The following is a 23217-nucleotide window of genomic DNA, read 5'->3' on the forward strand; positions in this document are numbered from 1 at the left end:
TCATTCTTTTTTGTTATTGTTTGTCAAAATACACTTGTCATCTTGTAATGATTTGTAATGTTTCTTTAGTTTTTATATTTCATTGTCTAAGCATTAGTTTCAAAATTACGCACCCATTCACATTCAACGACTTTCACAGCACTAATAAAAAAATGTAAACATTTTTTTTTTCATGTTATTAGATTTCAATTTGTTTAATCATCTAATCATACTTATCTTTCGTACCTTTCAAAGCGCAATTCAAATTTGTCTTCTAAGATCAATCAGATCGACATACAAACCTTGCTGGACATATCTAGAAAAGCACGTAATATGCTTTACTCTTGTTATACTGATGCCGTCCCATTCCTTTACCTTTTCCATCGAGAAAGTTTCATTCAAATGATTATCACAATCTGTAATCTATATTTTTAACATCCTGAGTAAATTTTGAAGGAGTAAGCAGCAGGGCATTTTCTTTAAGTGATTAGAGATTTTTTTCTTTGATTTGTTGCATGATGCATCTTAGATTTAAAAGGTGTCAGAAAAAAACGGTTGGGTCTAATTATGCAAAAATCGTCAATGAAAACTCATCGGTGCATCAATTAGAAAAATCATAATTGAAATCAGTTTTTCAAAGTGACACGTAAATTATCTATTCTTTAGTAATATTTTCGATTATTTGTGAAAAAAAAATCTGTAAACAGAATTATTTTCTTTCCCATATATTTCTTTGTTTGCCCTACTACAGCTAAATGCAGTTTTAAATGGTCTTTAATTCGCCAAGACACAGTTAGATTTTGGTAGTCATTGTATTTTTTACGAAAAAAATTGGAATTCGAATATTCTTAAATTTTGTAAATGACAACGAGGAAAAATAGGGCGATGAAAGGGGACAAATATTTTCCTGTATAAACATTTTTCACAAGGATCACTTAACGCTATGCCATATTGAGTTTTTGATGATTCCGTTAATGTTTTTTAACGATCATCATTCACATCTATTGATTTGTTTTACAAATGCTTATCATAAAAAAAAGTTAATATTTAATTGGAAGTGTCGCGTAGGATGACGATTAATTAATAAAACATAACATGTGTGTGAAAAAGAACTTTAAACGGAGAACCTAAAAGGACACAGTTGAACTGTCCAAAAGGTTTTGAAATTCATTTTTTATTCGAGGTACAGTTAGACATTGAACAGGCTCCTGATATGGTTTGAAAAAATCCAATGCATATGGTTTTACTTATATTTGTAAAAAATTCCGTGGTGTACATTATTGAGGTGAAAACAAATTCGAAATAGCGTGTCTATTGCACTGCAATTTCTAATTATAGATTTTCTTGAAAATTTTAAAAACTTTCAATTACACCACATTTCCAAAATCTTTAAAACTGAATTATAATAACAAAAAAATGAACAATAAAATGATAAAAAAAAATGTGAAAAAATACTCTATCTTTCATTCTGACGATCCTCTCTCTCTCTTTCTCTCTCTCTCTCTTTCTCTCTCTCTCGCTCTCTCTCTCTCTCAAAACATTCATTAGAGATGTGTATTTTATTATAGATCAAAGTCCAGGACATATCTAAGGTATTCAACAAATAAGATATCTACATGATCATTTGGTTCATTTTTGTAGCATAAATACAAGTCATTAATTAAAATTTGATTTTCAAAACTATGGCATAGGCAGCTGGCATTATATATTTTTTTCTTCTTACTATACTATATTAAAACAAGTGCTTTAACTATTCTGTTTCTTTTTTAGGTTTGTGGAATACAGTGTATGAATTTTATCCAACGTGTGAAGCGTTTTTTCTTATTTCTTAACCAATTGATTAGGCTCCGTAGAAAATCACAACTTGTTAGATATACTCAAATACCGTCACAAATTGTCCAAGATCTTATATAAACCAAGGACAACAAACGACAAAAAAATTACTTGATGATCATGATACTAAATAGACATTTGGATTTGTTGAATCAGGTATATAAAACTTACAGAAAAAGAATAACATGTAATGAAATTTAAAATTCAAAAATAATAACAATTGTTTATATCAGATGATAAATCAACGACATGAAAATACAAAGAAGAGCTCTCGTATGGGATAAACTTTAAACGAATCTGTAATAATGTTTATTACAATGCTACGATGATTGTTTCCCACTGAAAAAAAAGGTCTCAAGAAAAAAATACTGCTGTTGTAACAAAACAAAAACATATGGATAAACCACAATCATTTATAAAATTTGATCGCGAAATTTATTTAGATTCAGTGTTGAAGAACGGGTGCTTGAAATACTTTATCGATGCAAAGCATCAATGTTTAGAAAACTAAAATATTCATTAGTTCTTATCAGATTGGTCTATTTGTCGTAGTTACCATTGCTATATTTAATGGATTTTTTTTTAATAATTAATGAATTATAAAACACTAATATCTGGTCTGGAGGAATAAATACAGAATAATCAATACCGTCAACTTTATCATACAATCGCTTTAGAATACAAATGAACTTATAAATCCATGCAATAAGGTAATGCCGATGTAAATTGATATGCATCAATGCAATGCAATGCAAATAAATATAAACAAAAGGATAAAATAATAATTGGACCCCCATTTCCTTTAAGTTAAATAAAATCAATTTGTCTTTTTTCATCAAAATAGTATGAGAATTTAGCTTGTCAAACAAAATACCAATTGAAAGTAACAAACGGAAACATTTTCATTTGAATGACAAATGTTTAATGCTTTACATCTTTTAGGGCATTTGTCTGTGTTTTGTTTAACGGTGTGTATAATGTGAAATGAATCGCAAGCTCAACTTTGTCTATCTCTGAACATGTACATGTAGCACTTTAGACATTTAAAAGTTTGCCTAAAAATTTAACAAAGGCAAGTTTCCGCTGTTTAATTTTAATGGGGAAAAATAAGATCTAAAAGTTTTTCTTTAGTACAGTCGGAATCAGATATGAAGTTACTTATTCTACAACATATTGAATAAAAATGAGAAATGATACAAACAGTTATTATAAAAGTATTTAATACGCCGGTTTCGAGATATGAACTCTCTTGTTTAGGAGGCGCAAATAACACGCGAGTTGAAGCGGAGGTGGGACACATCGTCAACGTAAACAATTGCAAAGCGCCTAAAAAAGCTGTGTCTTTAAACGTAGATTTAATGTTAAAACCACATCTAAAATTGTTTTTAATTGAACGAGGAATGGCTGTCAGTGACTATCATGTCCATCAACTTCGGACATTGGCTAAGAACGCGATAGATTTGAAATTACTGGTGTTAAAAGCTCCGGATGACACAAAAGAATTTCTGCACCAGAGAAGTCGTATAATTATTGATGGAGAGGTAGTTGAATTTCCGTTTATAACACCCCCAGAACTCAATAAATGGACTGATAATTTGAGACACATTCCATTTTTTGTCAGGCGGATTTATTTGTTTATTTATTATCAAAAGCGAACGCAGGGTGGTCTCCTGCACGTCTACAAAATTACAAGTCCGAACGCGGTTATAGATTGTATCAGTCTAATCACATTCACTCTATGAAGTGTCATGAGTTATCCCACAACTACATCTATGTAAAATCACTCTGTATTAAAGAAACCTCACAATCAGCTGATCCATACAGGACCTGGTGCCTGCTAAATCGTGTTGATGGTAGTTGTACATCTGCCAGCTGTGATTGCACTGGGTAACTTGTGTTTAATTTTATAATTATGAATAATTCTTCACTCAATCATAATAACCACTGATACTACAGAAAAAAAGTAAACTTTGTGTTCAGAATCATGATAACAATTTACTATTGCCACAATTTAATGACTGCTTAATACACATGCACTACGAACATGGTAGCAAGTAATTATTTTAATGCAAAATAATTAAAAATACCGCTGAAGGGTACATACATAAGAGGTTATTTTCAAAATTTTAAAAAGTTATATGATACCAGTTTTGAACAGTCAGTAGATTCACATGTAAAATTTACTGAAACATTTTTAAAACATTGAGTTTATATGACAATTGAAAATGTACTGTAACATAAAATATTTGCATCATTGTGATTCACGTATATCAATTTTATAATAATTTAATTGTAATCTTTTTATTAAGAGTTGATGGTGGATGTAAACACGTTGTGGCCCTATTGTTCAGTTTGTCACTGTGGTCAGAGAGGCATATTGATAGGAACACTGAAACATGTACTGACAGGAATTGTATTTGGGATGAACCTCGTAAAGAATCAAAACCCAAATTGCTGGATGAAATTGAACAGTCACCTGAGCAAACCTGTATTCTCCCATTTGAACACTGTTTTGACCCTGCCATCGTTAATCAAAATAATCCTGATATCGACGAAATGCTTTTAGATTTAGTGAAAGGATTTGACACTCAAATTATTGAAGTTCTTGACATGAACATTGATAATAATAATGATCAAAATGTACCCAAAATTCTTCCACAATGTATTGCAAATTTTGATCCAAATGGAAATGTATCAATTTTTGACTAGCTATCAACAAGCTTTGATGAATCAAATTGTACAAAAATCAACAGGCTTACTGACTAACAATCTGAGTCAGTCCATTGGTATGAATACAGATGTGGCAGAATTACATCTTCTGTCATGTACAATGTTTGTAACTATAAAGGAAATGACCCAAACAACTATTATTGTAAAGCAAATATTGAGTAATGAATGTACATCATTTTCAACACCAGCCACTATCTATGGTAAGGAAAGAGAAGTTTTGGCAAGAAATTTACAGAAAAAAAAGTATGTCTAAGAACATCAAAGTGGTAAAGTAAAAACTACAGGTCTTATTGTTAATCCTAATGTACCATTCCTAGGTGCTTCACCTGATGGATTTTTGCAGTGTAAGTGCTTTGGAACAAGAGTACTTGTGATAGAATTTCCCTAAAAATTTAAAAATTACACTTTAGATAGTTTTTCAATCAAAATTATCATATTCATTGTGATGAGAATGGGTGTATGATATTGAAAAAGAATTCTAATTGGTACACACAGATACAAACTCAGATGGTTGTGGCAAATGTACAGTGTTGTGATTTTGTATTGTATTTGGAAGGTGGTGTTAAAATTGGAAAACATCAGATTTACATAGGGAATATTTTTGATCCATTACTTTGGAATTCATTGTTAAAAAAATCAAAGGCATTTTTTCAGAATTTTGTGCACCCAAAATTACAAAAAATGCAATTATTATGTATTGTTTTGTAATGTGCAAAGTCTCTTTCAGAGAGAAATTAGACTCATGTGGCAAATATTTTATGAACAACTATTAACTAGCAAAACACAATAATATCTGTATCATGATTTATAAAGTACTTTGATTAAGTACTTAAAAATGCTGATACTATGTTTTGATTAATTTATCTAGTTGAAAAAATATTTACTGCATGACAATATATATATGAATGTTAAAAAGGAAAAAAATGAAATTAAAGTGCACAAATATTGGTGCATGCTTTTTCAATTAACAAGTCATTATATAACTCTAAACAAACTGATTCTTGAAAAAGAAACAACATAAGGACTTCTACTTGTTCACTATAGTTGGCATCAAGTTACACAGAAATGCTGAAACTTTAATCATTTGATTAATAACTGGTTTAAGTGACCATGGAATTACATTTCTTATAATAACTTATGTCTCTGTATAGCCCTCTCTACATGAATTCTGAGTTTGGTTATCTTACGGGTTTGCTTTATTTCATTAACATTAAGGCGTTTCTTTTTCCCCCATGGACACTTTCTGGTAAAAGGAGGAATATTTAGGGTGGCTTTCTTATCAGTGAGCAGATCTCTTATTGTAAAACCTCGGTCAGCCATCATGTCATCACAATCTTCCACAAAATTTAAAACCCTGAATCTTCTGAAATAAATCTATCAGACACATTGCCACCATAAAGTTTTGAAACAAAAGTAAAATTCCCTGCTGGCGAAATAGTTAGCAAACATTTAGCTGTGTTTTTAGACGTACATGTATATGTGATATATGTAGCTGTTTGAGCAGTTAGAGATCTAGGTCGTTGTAAAAAAAAATTCAGTACAATCTATAATTGCACGTGTATTAGGGTACTGCTTTCTAAAGGACAAATGGCATATGCTTTTTTACTTGCCTCTGAGATGGCCATCTCAAAAAATTTCCAAATGCATTTGACATAAAAGTCATCCAAGTAATAAAAATCTGCATATTATGATGAGTTTTTGTTACGATGAATTAATTCAAATGATTTTAAATTTAATATTTTCAAGATCATAATGTAAAACAGATGTTTGGAAAATTATGTTTATGTAAACAATTTTGTTCAATATCTGTACATAATATATGTGTAAAATTTGACATTGTTCCTTAATTTTTTTAGATAACAATACAATCTAAATTACTTCCATTTAAATTCATTCGTTACATTAAAAAGAGGCCCATGGGCCACATCACTCACCTGAGCAACAATAGGTATGATAAAATCAGCTTAACAGAGTCATAATTCAAACTCTCTGGACAATGTTGTATAATACATGTAGATCCTATATTAATAAAGGTCCATTTTTTTTACCCTGGATATTCTTATGTTTATAATCAAGTGCCTTTTTTAAAAGGATGATTTTATAGTCAGATCACCTGTTGAGCAGTTAATCAGCTTTCGAGCCTCTCGTGCTTTCGGGCTGATACATGTATACAAAACATATTATAGGATGCGATATTAACATGCCATGTAATAATCTATCTGTTTAATTAATGTCCGTACTGGCATAGATACATAAGCTTAGGAGCACACGTCTAGCGTACAAAGTGGTCTGACACGAGTTGGCTTTTTGGTGGTAGTTGACAGATTGACATCGTGTTATTCTTAGACAATCGTCCACAGATCCAAAAAGACTGTATATGTCATAAGACGTTATCATCCTTCTGTCCAGTTTGTGTCCGTACTGTAACATCGAGTCTACATTAAAATGAATAGATGTGCATGTACCAAATCCTAACAAAAAAGGAAAGAAATCGCAAGTTAGAACAGTAGCACTTAGGTGCCGTTAATTGATAATTAGACATGAATAATCGTAAGTGGGTAAAATCGCAAATAGCCTCTTCGCGGATTTTAAAAAATCACTTTTACTTTTTTTGACAGTTGTTAACTGCATTTAAAAAAATGTAATATATTTTATAAATGCGTCTTAATTTTCCTGTGGTTTGATTCAATGCATCAGCACTTTTGGCATACATTAAATAGGTTACAATAACTTATTCGTTTTTGCTGTGTAAACAGACGATACTGCATTGCTGTAAAGTATGTTTTTATTTGGATTACCCACATCTACCTTGTCACAGGTATTTTTACAGAACAAAATATATGTCCTCTTTATTGATTATCTTGTGAGAACGATCTTAAATATTCCTCTTTATTGTTTTAATTGGTAATGTACACGCTATAATAATTATTTTGTTCCTTAAAAGATACATTTTATTTCTTTAATATTATTTGTTTTAATCTTAGAAAAAAATATAATATTTTTTATGATTGCGTGCTTAAATTATAAATTAACGAAAGGGAAACAAACTTAGGCTAAAATGTACAGCCTAATTCCCCTTCAAAAATCAATTTAATCAACAATTAAATAAAAGTAAACTCAGATGACCTTTTGCTATCCGTTTTTGTCCGTCGTCGTGAGTTAACAACTTACATTTTCAACTTCTTCTTAAAAACTAAAAGGCTGATTTTTGCCATTTATGGAATGAAACATCTCTGTGGTAAGAGAAATCTAAATTGTTCAATTCTCGGGTTTACCACCCCCGGGGCACCACATGTTGGGCCAAATATGTAAAAAAAGCCAATTTTTCAAAAATCTCTTCTCTACTCCCACATATGTGAGGAAAACTGGTTGCATGGTTATGATGTCCATGAAGCCCTCTACCAAAATTGTGAAATTCATGACCCCTGGGTCAGGCGTTCAGGCTCTAGGGTGGGACCAATATCGCTATATAGTTAAAATGTATTAAATCTTTTTCTCTAATCCCATATATATTTGTTAAAAACTAAATGCCTTGTTATAATGTCCCTGAAACCCTCTACCAAAATTGTGAAGTTCTTTACCCCTTCGTTAGGGGTTCAGGCTCTATGGTGGGGCCAATAGGGCCATATAGTAAAAATGTTAAAAATATTGAAAAATCATCTTTTTTACTCCCAAACATGTGGGCAAAAAACTGAATACATGGTTATTATGTCAACTAACTCCTCTACCTAAATTGTGAAATTCATGGCCCCTTGGTCAGGGGTTCATGACATGAGGGGGTGGGGGGGGGGCAATTTGGCATTATAGTGTAACTACATATAATGTTTAAAGATCTTTGTTCTCACACAGATGTATAAAAAAGATACTGATAATTATGTTTACCAGTAAGTCCTCTACTGAAAGTTTAATTTTCATGTCCCCTGGAGTATGGGTTTTTACTCAGAGCAGGGTCAAAATAGATGTATAAGTGTTAATGCATATAATTTTTAAAAATTATCTTCTTTACCCCCACGCAACTGAAATGAAAAATGATTTCATGATTTTGTAGACCAGATCTTAAAGTTTTTCGCCAAAATAATAGGTTACATAGTTCTTTTTGAAAGATTTCAGGCAGAGAGGTGGTCGTCTTTACAAATTTATAATTTCTCTACTCCAGAATGAAACCTTATTAATTAAATGCATATATTAGACTCCTCGACAAGTTTGTGTATGGGATTTATGCTAGTCAGGTGACCGTTAAGGCCAATTGGCCTCTTGTTATTAATATATTGGTTTTTTTTTTTTTTACGACCGATGGTTATTATCGCGTTCCTCCTTGTTTACTTACAAATGTTGATTCTTTATGAAACTATTGGTGTTGCATTTGTTACACCCCTGTTTGATTCCTGTCAGCACCATTTTTTACCAAACAATTGCTTTAGTTGTAACCCGTATAGCAAAGTACGGATCGCAGTTAAAGGTGAACAAGTTTTTAATGCAGTTGTTCGATTTCTATAGTAATGTGATGAGATAATGACATCATAAAAACTTAACAACAGTGCCGCGATGTCATTATTACTTATTGTTGTTGATGTTTCTACATATCATTAAAATGTTCCAATCAATAGCCTTAGCATATAAAAAAAAAAATTGAAATTTTGTGAAAACCATTAAATAAAAAGCCTTTTCGAAACTTGTATTAGAAAGAAAAACGTCGAACCCATGATACTGTGCAATTGTGTCATTTATTGACCAGAAATACCAAAACATTCCGAAACACATTCAAAATACATAAACCAATACTAATTAACTTATCTTAAACGTTGGAGAAGCTTAAGGTTTTGTAAAAAAAAAAAACATTTAGCTTTTAAAATGTTAAGTCGCAAATAAGCGTTTTCATAGTTGTTGTTATAAACATGCTGTGATAAAGTATTTTGCGACATAGAGGGGATACATCTAACTGTTTCAATCAATTGTATGATCGATCTAGATCATATATTGAACCCAAACACAACGTGTACAGACTACATATATACACCGATCCAAAACTTTACATGAATAAACTTACAAACATGATGGTGTGAACATTTTTGTCTTAATAAACAATTTATGTAACATCAAACTTTTTTTAAGTCCCTAAAGAAGACCAATATAGTGCATTCTCCTGTCTGGATTTTTTTTCTGTTAAACTGTACATATGTTAAAGGGACATGGTCACGATTTTGGTCAACTTTTATTTTTCTGTTATTATTTACAATGCTTTGGAAATGCATTCCTAATGGTCAAATGAAATTTGGGTGCCAATCGATGAGTTTTAAGCAAGATATAGGGCTCACAATTCTTCGTCTTGTAAACAAGGCTCGTGCCCTGCTATTTTGCATTGGTTCAATATACCAGTAAAAATTCTTTTTCAAGCTGATTTGTCTATTTTCTTATTCATTTTAAGAATAAATAAGCAGTTTCTAACGATTAAAACATTCATTGTAGGTCTAAAACGGTCTAAAACGGTCTAAAACGGGAGTTTTCACTTAAACTTTTAAATTGCAAACAAAAGCTTTGTTTACATAGTGAAGAATTGTAAGCTCTGTAACTATCTATAACTCATAAAATGACACAATTTTGGTTGCCTATTGAAAATGCCTTACTGAAGCATCGTACACATTAAAATCGGAAAAATAATGTTTGACCAAAATCGTGACCATGCCCCTTCAATATGTTATGATAACATAAAAAAGGATAAAACAATAAATGGATGATTTTGTTGTAAGGTAACATTCACACCATTATGTATGTTTAAATGTTAATTACACCAACATGATGAATTTTGTTTTGAAATGATTATGGCATATTACTCAATGGAGTATAGAATGTTTAACTTTTCTACTGTTCTGGCAGACTCAACTTCAAGAAAGATTGAATTAATGATGGTATCTCAATTTAATACCTATTTATGGTTATGGATTGATTTAAAACAGTATCTGACATATTTTATATATTTATCCAGGAGGTAACTGGCAAATATTACTGATTTTGCATTCAGATATTTTAAATTAATATTGCATTGTTTAAGTTTAATTAAATTAATTAGATTAATTGTATCAAGGAGAATCCCAGTACAACATAATTGAATAGTTTTGGTTGGTAACAATGTTTCATTCATTGATGTTTAATACACATTTTATGAAAACCAGATAAAGTCATTCAGATGATAGAAATACTCTGAGGTTAAGGAAATGAAAATCTTTATTGCGTTTTTTACATACAATAGTAAGTGATTAGTGCCAAGATTCATGTCTAAGAAAAAAGTTCCTCAGTTAAAATGTCAATTTAACTGGAAATTACTCTCAAACGCTTAAAATATACATGATACGAATATACATCACATGGTATAATAGATGCCCAAAAAATTATATAAATCTGTATTCACATACAAAGCTATAATCATAGTTTGGTTTCCTGTCCACTAATTTATTGGTAGAAATTTTATATCTTAAATTATTTTCCCCGAATGATCTGGATTCCTCCATGTATTGTCCTAAGAAACCCGGCATATTGGTACCATCATGGAATCTCCAAACGCTGTTGTCGTCCTTTATACCTTGAATCCATATGTCGTCAATTTCACTGTTAGCAACATTGTCTGAAAACACGATAGAGAGAATAATGAAGTTTTTTAGATCTTACACTGATTCAACATACAAAATCTATTATACATATATTACAAGGCTTAGAGGGCGACATACTACATTATTTGCCCCGAGGTGACAGGAAGCCCTGGTGTGTTATGTCACCCAATGCTAAAGCATCAATTTTATATGCCGAAGGCACTCCATGGCTTTTCCTGTCACCAAGGGACGCATATTCTGGTATCTCTCCAAAGAAAACATATATTATAACATTTTTAAATAATTAGTTTACAAACATGTTTATCTCCTTAATAATATGTTGACACATCATCATATTTTACAGATCAATGTGATTTGAAAAAAAAAATCCATCAGTGATTCCAGTCTAAATGTTAATTCTTTTTTCAGCTAATGTTCCTTTAAAATCGCAGACGCTGTTTTGACGTTTTATTGTTTATGAACTGTTTACGTTTACTGAGCAACTTGCTCTTTGAATTTTGAACTCGACGTACTAAATATGCAGAAATATATTATCACGCGAGGGTAATATAACAGTTTTATGAGAGCAAATAACTATTTCCTCTGAAATATAATTGTTTCCGATGTTATTTAGCAATTTTCAGAGCACAGGATTAAAATCTCATTTCTGACATAACCCCCCCTCTCTCTCTCTCTCATTCTCTCTCTCTCTCATTCTCTCTCTCTCTCTCTCTCTCTCTCTCTCTCTCTCTCTCTCTCTCTCTCTCTCGTTGCTTGAGTGGTTGATGCTTATTATTCATCAAATCATTTAGAAATGACGTATTCTCTTCTTTTGTTATTAAAACAATCCTATCGTTAATGATCAATGGGGTAATAAAAAAGTGAATAGTTTGCCCACCAAAATGATGCCATGTGTTACGGTCTGTAAATACGTAATTCCTTATTATTGTAAACGATTTATATACTATAAACCAACTTTTATTCGGTAAAATTAATTTTGCGAGGTTCGTGGGATCCTCGTTGTTGCGAATATTTCTCGACGTGAACAAGTTCTTGCCGCACGTATGCAAATAACAATACGGGTGTGGTTACGGTTTATAGGCGAAAATTTGTCCTGGCGAAATACTTACTCTACTGTTCCTTGCTTAATAAGGTCGTCGTTTTTCTTTGTGAACGAGAGAAAAGTAAATATTCTGTCATAAATTAATGCAGGGTTAATTCAACTGACTTGAAGTTAGTCCCCGCTTTAACACAGCAAAACTGCTCTTAAAGATAGGCTTGATAATTTCAAACAATGGGTATGATCATTACCAGACGAAAGACATATTACATGTACTATATCTTGATGCTGTTTTGTCATTAGATAGATACTGTAGTCTTTTTTATAGCTAAGGGACTTTAAGGACTTAAAAAGGTAGGGGTTTATAGTCCTGCTCGCAAAATAAATTGCTTCGCATGACTTCTACATATCACACCATGGCAAGACTTGTACAATTCATAGAGTCGTCAACTCCCTGTGGAGCATACATGCACAAGCAGAGCTGCCAAATCACGGCACTGATGATTTTTCATTAGCAAGATTCATCTCAAGTTCTGGTGTCATGTTTTGGTGACGCTAGGACCAATGATAGCTAAGATATATTTTTCAGCATCCTTGATAATAGAGATCAGGTTCTGCATCCGAGCTAGTTCTGCGATTCATTAATATTTTATTTAAATCAACTATGCAGTTCATCTCATGTGCAAATTGCTGATTTTAATCCCTGGGTGGAGATAGTGCACAACTAGAGTAAAGTAACTTGCCGAAGGTTACATTGTTATCACAATAGCGACAGACCAGATAAAAACCCGATACCACCTTGTCAAATGTAGTCGATGCGTCAACACATTTAGCTTATTTCAAATTGTTGTATTAAACCGTAAGAACATAAATCCGCAACGGCCAAATCATTTTTATTACTTTTTATATAGTTCATAAATTTCCAAAACTATTGGCGTTATTCTAAATCCACGAAAAAAATGTTTTTTCCTGATTTGATCTGGTTATTAATTTTTTTTTTTCAATTCATTTTTACTAAATATCAAAGAGAATTCGCTATTTTACATTTCATTTTTATTTGATATTTCAAATAAGTTCTTTCATTTCAATGTTATCCTTCCTGGAAAAATCAATATTTCTTTTTTTTTATTTATTCTTTATAAATGCATGTGAAAATATTCAGAGCGAACTTGAAATCATAATAGAGATTTATTTACCCGTTAGAATTTCTTAACTTATAAATGACAATGACAGAGACAATAGTTATACTCTGTCCCAAGTTTCTGTTTCTACCATATTTTGCTTGATATTTCGATAATCACAAATATCCTTGAGTCTAAATTACCTTTTTATCTGTTACTATGAAAAAGTCCAGAATATCTGTTTCGAAATGCAATCTCTACCTCTTTAAGTTTAAAAAAAAACCAACCCAAAATAGAAAGTCTAAGGGGATTTTGCATTGCACAATAACGTTGAAAAATTGTGCGAGGCTTCCCGTTTATGTTTTGAATGAATAAAATATGCTTACATCCCCCATTAAAATTTTTTCTTAAGACATCTATTTTCGTTCCTGTAATTTTTTCTGAGTGAAAAGTAATAATATGTCAATGAAGACATCTTGGATCTTTTCCCTATTATCGATTTTAGTGGTATTTCTTTCACGGGTATGTGTAATTTTATTAAAAATCATCAAAAAGTGATAGAAGCAAAAGCACGTGGCAGACTAAATTATAATCATTTTATATAAGCATACCTCCAACAAAACGTATAAAAGTGCGTCTCATAACTGGTGTGTCTATTTTCACCAGATCCCCATCATCAGCTGAGCATTCATGTCTGGCATTGGTATAATTAGTGGGCGTAGCAACAAATTGCAGGCAAGCTCTTGTAGAATTTGACCACACATTTGTATAACCGACTGGACATGCTAAAAGAGTTTATAAAAACGATTACATCGACAAAATGCTACATTTTTTATCAGAAACATTTAACTACAGTATTCATTATCTCGACATATGTGTTTTGCTTTTTTTTAATCAAAGATAAATTAAAAACTTCAAAAGTTTAATTCAAAAGTAGTATTATTTTAGAAACGGTATCTATGTCAATAAAAGTCTGCATAACACAAAATGGGATCATAATTAATCCACCAGTCTCAAACTATCTGGGTTTTTTTTTTTATAAATGAAGACCAGAATACAAAGAGTTGGAGGCAATTTGTATTGAGCCTTTGAAAAGCAAAGCTTTGGTGTATGCAGGCACATCGCTGATTAATTATAAATAGCAAAGCTGCTAAAATACATTAAAAAAAATCCCCTTTATCGTTTCTGTTTGTTGCTTGCAGATTTTTTTTATTATTTTCTTAAAAGCGTCTTTTATTACAAAATCTATTACAGTTATTTCTAGGATCAAAGATATAGCGCGAAAATTGTTCTACAAAATACCACAAACGTCATCAGTAAATAATAATTTAAAAAGTTCTACAACTCTGCCAATCAAAAGTCTTAATTCCAATTAAAACGATGTGCACTGTCATATGAGCTCTAAGCGTTGTCCCACGGATCTCTGTGACACATTTTCACTGGTTGTGTTTACATAAAATAAATTAAGATTCGTATTATGATTTTATAAGATATCTTATATTATATTAAGGAATATCATTCAACGATGTTTTATTATTACATAAAACATCATTCTGGTATCCTATGATTGATACATATATCTATAACTAAACTGTTTGGGGTTAAACGGAACAGCCGTTTAATAAAAAGGAACAGCCGTTTAACCGGCTTAGATCGTCTCTCTATAGGAAAACGATAAGTGGAGAAACTGAAATGTAAGCATAATAGAATTAAGATTCTTTTTATTGTAAATTTTGAAAAATGTACAATCATGTGGCCTCATTGTTCTCGAAACTTTGTTTAAGATATAACGCCTTAGTTTTTATATTTCAAAACAGCAACAGAAATCCAAACTGCTTTTATATATGAATGACGTGAATTCTATGGCGAACCGTACGTGCCTAGTTTTCCCACATGTAACGATCGTTGTGTTACCCGTTGCAAAATGTGTTGCAACGGATTATCAACTGCGCCTTAAACAATCTGATTTAAGCATTTAATATGGAAGTCTGATCAAGTTAATAACTGCCTTCTTACATCAATCAGGAAGTTAACATAATTGAAACTGTGAGAAAAATGTGCCCGGCTCTTAGAACTTCAGAAATGTGATTAAGCCAAAATAAAAAAAATATATTGTTTGTTTGGAATCGCCCCCATCTCATTGAAATGCTACCGGCCAATAATTAAAAAAAATAAATAAAGAACTGTTTTTTTAATTTGGAGATTTATATTTTTCACCAATTTTCAGTCTGTTAAACTCTAAACTTCAAGTTTAAAAATGAAAAAAGTCCATCCCTCCAGCGTCTAGAAACCTTCAGGTGGCAATTCAAAACAAACATATTTTTAAGGATGGCCTTATTATTATTTGTATTTGATTCAAACCTTTCAAAGTGCAGTTCAAGTTTGTCATCCAGAGTCCGTTATATAAACAGACAAAGCGTTCAGAACGTTGTTGTTGATACTCAGAAGAGCACGTTATGTTGATCCTTCTCCCAACGGGATACCACAGTCTATATATATATCTAGTATCCTATGATATATATATATATATATATATATATATATATATATATATATATATATATATATATATATATATATATATATATATATATATATATATATATATATATATATATATAAAGTTAAACTAATCATTTCGTTTCAGTATGTCAAAACTCTTCATTTTCAGATGTGTTTAAAAAATGATGGCTGACAAATGATGGCGTTTTAAACATGAAACATGGTAAGGAAAAAACATAAAAATGTCAGACCTGACAGGACGCAGGCATGCTCTCCAAAAGGCATAGGAATGCATTTTTCATTGAGAGCGCAATTAGTCGTTGAACAAGTTCCAGCAATTCCCTGCTTTAAATAAACTATATTTTAAAAAAATAATTTTTTACATAACAAGTGTAGTAATCTCACAAGATTAATTATGATGTGTGGAAAGGAAAAAAAACAACATGTTATATTCATTGAAATTTTCTAGATATGATATTTTAAGTCCATAAACTTTAGTATACGCGGGTATGATAAGCAACTCTCAGTGATCGATTGAATTAAATTTTTTCTGATCGATATGACGTCACAATAGGCAGCATGATGTCATATTTTAATCAAAAACAAACAAATTTTAACTTTATCTCTGGTTTAAATAATAAATACTACAGGCGAAAAATGTCACTAGAAACTCCTCTAGTGACTAAATATATCTTCGATTTCTCTGTATTACGTATAAATATCATTGATGACATGAAAATTCATTTAATCAATAGTAAAATGATCAACAAATCATCCCGGACTTCAGTGCCCTTACAGACTTGTTATTGCTCTAACCCATTGCGCTTCAATGTTAGGTAACATTTTTTTTTTTGGGGGGGGGGGTATTATTTTTATACTTAATTGTTTATTATACCCCCCGTAAACGAAGTTTAAGGGGGTATTTAGGAATCACCTTGTCTGTCCGTCCGTCTGTCCGTCCGTCTGTCTATGCAATCGTGTCCGGTGCATATCTTTTTTATGGGGAAACATTGGAAGTTTTTACTTCACACAAAGATTGCTTATGACCCAAGGATGTGTCATGACCTTGACCAAAGGTCATTCGGGCAAAGTCAAGGTGACTGGTAGAAAAAGTGCAAAATTCGTGTCCGATCCATATCTTTCTTATGGAGAAACATTTGAAGTTCTTACTTCACACAAACATTGCTTATGACATAAAGGTGTGTCATGACCTTGACCCATCGTGTCCGATCCATATCTTTCTTACTGAGAAACATTGGAAGTTCGTACTTCACACAAAGATTGCTTATGCCAAATAAGTATGTCATGACCTTGACCAAAGGTCATTTTGGTAAGGTCAAGGTCACTTGCAGAAAAGTGCAAAATTCATGTCCGGTCCATATCTTTCTTATGGACAAATATTGAAGTTCTTTATTCACATAAAGATTGCTTATAACATGAGGCTGTGTCATGACCTTGACCCAAAGGCAATTGAGGAAATTCAAGGTCATTGTTTTAAAAACGCTTAATACCTATCTGTGCCATGTCATGTATTAATGGAAATATTAGAAGCTCAAATTTGACACATAAAATTATTTTTAGATTCTCATCCCCGTCTCTCTGAAAATTGCCTGCCTCAATGATTTTTTTTTTTTTGTGGAAATTTTTTTTTTCTAAAAAAGTTGGGCTCCGTATACCAAAAATTGCAAATGTCCTCATGCATTAACAGTTCACTTAAAATAAAAAGGAATCAAAGGATAGAAATCGGTTGGTTTACTAATATCAGCATTAACAGTTTTAAAAAAAGAGCAGTTGTTATTTATAGAAAAAGAACAGAGAAATAGATTCATCCAATATTTTCAATAATAGCAAAAATACACGTGTTATGATTTTTTTCTTTGTGGGGGGTATCAATTGTGAGCTTGCTCACAGTACCTCTAGTTTCAGTAGGAAGTATACATCACAATATGCAGGTGTCCTGCACCACCTTTAAGCTGTTAACCTAATAAAATAGTGCAAGGGGTTTTGACGAATAGGATATAAAAATACATGCATGTTACAAATAACTGATCTTTGTCTGAAGTTACGTACACAACACAGGTCCACAGGTCTCAATAGCGGGTACTAGTTTTAACCCAGCTCTTCGATTAAATGGGTTTCACGTGGTGTGTGTGGTTTCCATATGCAGAAAAGGATTAGTTAACATGCATAAACATTTTTTTGTGATGATCAGCTAAAGGGATTCATATTGTGCTCTAATTGGATTATCATTATGATGTTGACCAATATAGGTTAGCATAATACATGTATAGCTCTGACCCAATGAAACAGGAAAATACAAAATATCTTCTTATGGCATTATGATGCATCAAATGGTGTAAATTACATGACCCCCAGGTGTTGTCTTTACCCCCCCCCCCCCCCCTTATGAAAAAGAAAATGATGATACACTGTATGTTTTCATAACTTTTGAGATCATCATCCCTAAACTATATAATTTATTCTTGCTCTTTGTGTCATTGTGCATCAAATTGTATAAAGGTTATGCCCCCTTGGAGACACCCTGATATTCTAGAAATAGAACAAAATAATGAATTTTATCTTATTCACATGTAGTGTATGATCCATGTGGGTAATTCCTAGCCTAATGATGACACTGCTTTGTTTAGGAGACTTTACAATTGCCTCAAATAGGCGATACACATACATATTACATTTTGTTTATATATCTCAAAAACTAAATTAAGCAATTTCCAAAATGTTGATGTGCATTAGGAGAGAAAAAGCAATCAAGAAACAATTTAAAATTTCCTACTACACATGTTAAAGAAGACTGAATCTTTAGAACCAGGTTATAATTTTTTTGGGGGGGGGGGGGGGGGGGGTGTGGAGTATACAAATTTATAATTAAGGTCTTATAAGACCTTATACTGATTCTGTTGATAATTCTTTTTTTCTTCTAGACGTTTTTTTTTTAATTCGAATATCTTGCTTGTTTTTTTTTTCAATAAAGTTCAAATTTTCAGGGCTTATTGGTAATTACCACTCCTCAATAAGTACGGAAAATCGTTGAAATCAACACTTCTTGTACCGAGTTATTCCCCTTTTTAAAAAAAAAATATAGGCATTTATGTGCACGCAAAGGCTCTTAAACCGCCAATAGCATGTGTTACAAAGTCACAAATCTTAAAAAAAGATACTTTGAACATTGTCCTCCGAGTTTTGTTTTTACAATTTTCCCCCTTTAAAGTTTCAAAAATAAGTTTGAATTTTGTGCTTCAAAAATGCTGATTTTTGGTTGTGTTTTTGTCTCGTAGCTCTTAGTTTAAAATTTTCTCTGAACACAAACAGAACAAAATATGTGCAAAATATCAACGGGTTTCACTTGACACCATTGAAAAAGGGCTGGCCCCTTAAATTAGGGGTCTAAAGCCCTTAAAAGTCTTTGCTTTATAACTCAGAAATTGTTAATATTTTGCTATAGCTGCCGATAGAAAAGTTGTTTAATATGGTGTTATCAATATGCGTTATTGCATATATCAAACTCCTTACATGTTTATTTTTTTCTTAAGGATGGCGTTTACTAAGAATGAAAAAAATCCACTGATGATAATGGAAAATCATCTATTGTAAGTTATAAACCTTTGTTTGTGGTGGTTTTTTTTCATTTTAAAAGTAGGTAAAAGACCTTCCTTTTTAGTTAATGGCCATTGAATATTTTTTGAAAAATCAAAAAAAAAATCCCTTAAAGTTTTAAAATTTTAAATTTTTACACTACGATTAAGATTTTCTTAATTGTAAAAACATTATAAATAATAAAACACTTAAAAAAAGATACAGTTTATAGATGGTAGTGGTACTAAACAAGTACAAAGCATTAAGATTTCAGCAACAATTTTTAAAAATATTTCAGTTCGAATTTCCTCTATCAGTGTTCCAATTCCTACCCATTTTTGATCCAATTTTACAAAAAAAAATGATGATGATGATAATACAAAAACATTTATAATATTGAACTAGTAATATTGACCTTATTCTGTTGGCACCAAATTTTTATAATGTCAATGATTAAAAATTTGAGATATTGTGTCTTTTATCGTTTATAAGCATTTTTCAATATTTTTGCAATTCGTGCCATAAGATTAGTTTACTGAATAAGTGAGGTAAAACCAATAGAAAATATGGAGATTACAGGGAATAACATCTAAACTTTTAATATCAGAGTACTGCCAAATTTTTTTAGCAGAAAAAAAAATCTGCAGAATTTAGGCTGAATTTCCTCTGTTTGTCTAACATTCTATTTTTGTTTGAGCGTAATCCCATGAAAAAGTAAATATATTTAATGGTTTGTCAAGAATAATTCATTTTATAAATATTTTGTGAGTAGAACAAATTTTACTCATTACATTGAATTTTATAGCAATCCGAATTTGAGAACTCAAATCCTGAGTAAAAAACACCCTTAAAACGATTTATGTATTAATACCTTACAAGTAACTCTTGATGGCTCGAACTTCGATCGCTCGAAGTGATTCTCCGGTTCCGATTTTTTCCAATAGAACTAAGTTAATTTACTCTCTTGATCTCTCAAAACCCTTGATCCCTCCAAGTCAAACAGCAGTCCTGTTATTCATAAGAAATTGTTTTTACTCTCGATACCTCAAAGTGGATGTCTATATGAAAGCGTTACCTAATTTTAACACCTACTTGGTCATTTAAAGGGCTTAAGGCATTAGATTCAGGACCCGTGTAACGGGATGTTCAATCAGGTGAAAAGTGTCCTGCAAGTTGAAAATTGTTCTTTGATTGTGCATGCCGTTGCCTAAATTATAATTAACACCGACCATCTTAAGATTATTTACAAAAATGTACATAGAATCTTATTTATTAAAAACGAGAGAGAGAGAGCAAAAGAGAGAGAGAGAGAGAGAGAGAGAGAGAGAGAGAGAGAGAGAGAGAGAGAGAGAGAGAGAGAGAGAGGGCCAGCAGTGAGTAGTTAATGACTTAAATAAGAGTAAGATTGAGGGGAAAACATACAAGTTGAGTTGATGCCTAAGGAAACGACCTCACAATAGTACATCGCATAATATTTGTTTTCTTAAAATCTATGGCATATTTTCAACTCATCATATGCCAAAAAATACTACTGTAAAATATAACTAATTTTAAAGAACATGTCTATGCATAATTTGCGTAATATATTACTTAGTCTGGGGCTCTTGTGCAATATTAACAAAACACATGTAGCAATAGTGTTCTCGAAGTGTTTGTTAAAAGCAATTCTAAGAAAATAATGAATTTTTCTTCGAATTATATCTATATTGAGATTCTAACAATAATTAAAGCAACGTTTTTTTCTGTTCTCGGTTTAATAACTGATACATAACACACATCTGTTACGATGTCTTGCACAATCGCGGTAAAATCGGGGCCCCGCGATCACCGCGATGACAACACCGCGACGGTGTATCGCAAAAAGGATGAAAACACCATCACGGTGTAGCAGGGCAATATGAGATCCGCGTTGGCCATAGTGTATTAAATCGTTTTCTGTCTAAATAATAATGTATAAACATAAATTTATGTTTATTAATTCCAAATGAAATATTATCAGATAATCTAAGAAACAGTTATAAATTTCCCTAGTATACTTTCTGTACCGATTTTTATGTTGACAACTCTGTTTTGGCTAGTCATCTCTTGCTTGCAATGTTTGCGATTAATTTGAACGTCATTTGCAAGTACATGTCTTTACTTTTTTTTTTGGGGGGGGGGGGGGGGGGGCAATATCTTATTTATGAACACAAACAATGTCGTGGCATATTCTTTTATATGTATTGCTATTCATATATTTAGACACAGTCTCATTTGCAGTCCTATATAAAACAACAGTGAACTATACTGATAAAATTTCATTATCTCGGACGAGACTGTACGTGAGAATCCCACGAACTTTTTTTTCGTCCTATATAAAACAACAGTGAACTGTACTGATAAATTTTATCTCAGACGAGACTGAAAGTGGAAATCCTGAGTACAACATTTCTCGTTTTCATTTTAACAACTGTCCAGAATGGACTGTGGGTTCTTTTCATATTTTTTTCGCGTTTGTGCTTTTATTATTCCAAGCATAATTTTGCAAAGCTGGGTTTTCTCATCACCATACTGGGTAAAACACAACGAAAAATCGGAATGTTTTCTAGGAGTTACCAAAAATCACGGATGTCCAGATAATGTTGAAGGTAAAAGAAATACCACATATAAAATATTCAAAATATAAAAGCATTTGTTTTTTTTTAATTTTGTATGACTCCCACTATTTACTACTGAAGGACTTGGTGACACAATTTACCTGCTTCAGCTGATCTCGTTAGTGATTATAGTCCTGGCAGGCATATCGACGATGTGCTACAACAACTATGATGGATTTGACGATGATGGCGATAATGGTGGTTTTTGTTTCTGTTTCTGTTCAAATGTTTTAGCCTTTGGCCGGTTGATGTATCGTCTTTATTTTATTTCAGGTATGATATCTTTTATTGAATTTTATTAATTGTATTAATGGTACTTAATAATATGCGTATGTTATTTAGATCCACGATTTGGTTTACAGACAAAAAGAAATGAAATGCACCAACTGCTCGTAAAACACGATAAAAGTATCCGAAAAATTAAGCACGGTGTTTGTATTAGATGTACAAAGGCTAAAAAGGAAAAGAAAATAAGGCAGTTTTGTAAAAATCTGTAAGTACCAGATGAAAAACCGTTGTTTAGAGAGTATATAACCACTTTTTGTGTGGCTAACCTGTCTGGTGAGATATTTACCTTCAAAAATAAATATCTTCGGTAAAATTATAAATCCTACAGGAGAAATAATTTTCCAGGAAAAAATTCTATAGAAGTTATATTTTCTGTAGAAGAAATGTATTTCCTGCAGGAACTTGTTTGAGACAGGTAGTCTTCCTAAATTAAGGTTTCCTATCGGATTTAAAATCATATTGTTTTGTAAAAATCATATTTAAATTTAAATCCCTAGAAAAAGTTTTTTTATTCATGTAGAGAATGTCAAATATCCAATAAGAAAATTGTATTTCTTCTGAGAAGATTTATTCTTCTGTAGGTATTCATTTTTTAAAAGCAGATATTTTAGCTGACAGGTGAGATACATTGAAAACAAAAGTGATTAAAAACTTATTCAACAATGATCTATCATATGACATTTTTAACTTTTCGGTATACGCAGGTTAAGGTCGATTACAGATTTAAAATTTTGCGCCCTTTGGGCCGGGTATTATGCAATACTATCGTTCATCGCAAATGCTAAGTAAAATGCCCAAATAAATGTTTTCATGTAACGTTTCTACTGAAAAAAAAACACTTTTCATAAAAATTATATTTAGTGAAATGAATACACATGCATATTTTATTG

At 31.7% G+C, this 23217-nt stretch overlaps 1 protein-coding gene across 1 annotated transcript in view; it reads right to left on the reverse strand.

Moving 5' to 3' along the window:
* Nucleotides 1-10928: 10928 nt before the first annotated feature.
* Nucleotides 10929-23217, reverse strand: part of LOC128174120 (uncharacterized) — a 49949-nt gene continuing 37660 nt past the window's right edge. The window contains exons 4-5 of the mRNA XM_052839753.1: nt 13919-14092; nt 10929-11161 (exon numbers count right to left, since the gene is read on the reverse strand). Of these exons, the coding sequence (XP_052695713.1) occupies nt 10929-11161; nt 13919-14092 (407 nt within the window). The remainder of the gene's footprint in view (nt 11162-13918; nt 14093-23217) is intronic.

This window comes from Crassostrea angulata, chromosome 2, assembly GCF_025612915.1.
Source record: "Crassostrea angulata isolate pt1a10 chromosome 2, ASM2561291v2, whole genome shotgun sequence".
Taxonomy (NCBI): domain Eukaryota; kingdom Metazoa; phylum Mollusca; class Bivalvia; order Ostreida; family Ostreidae; genus Magallana; species Magallana angulata.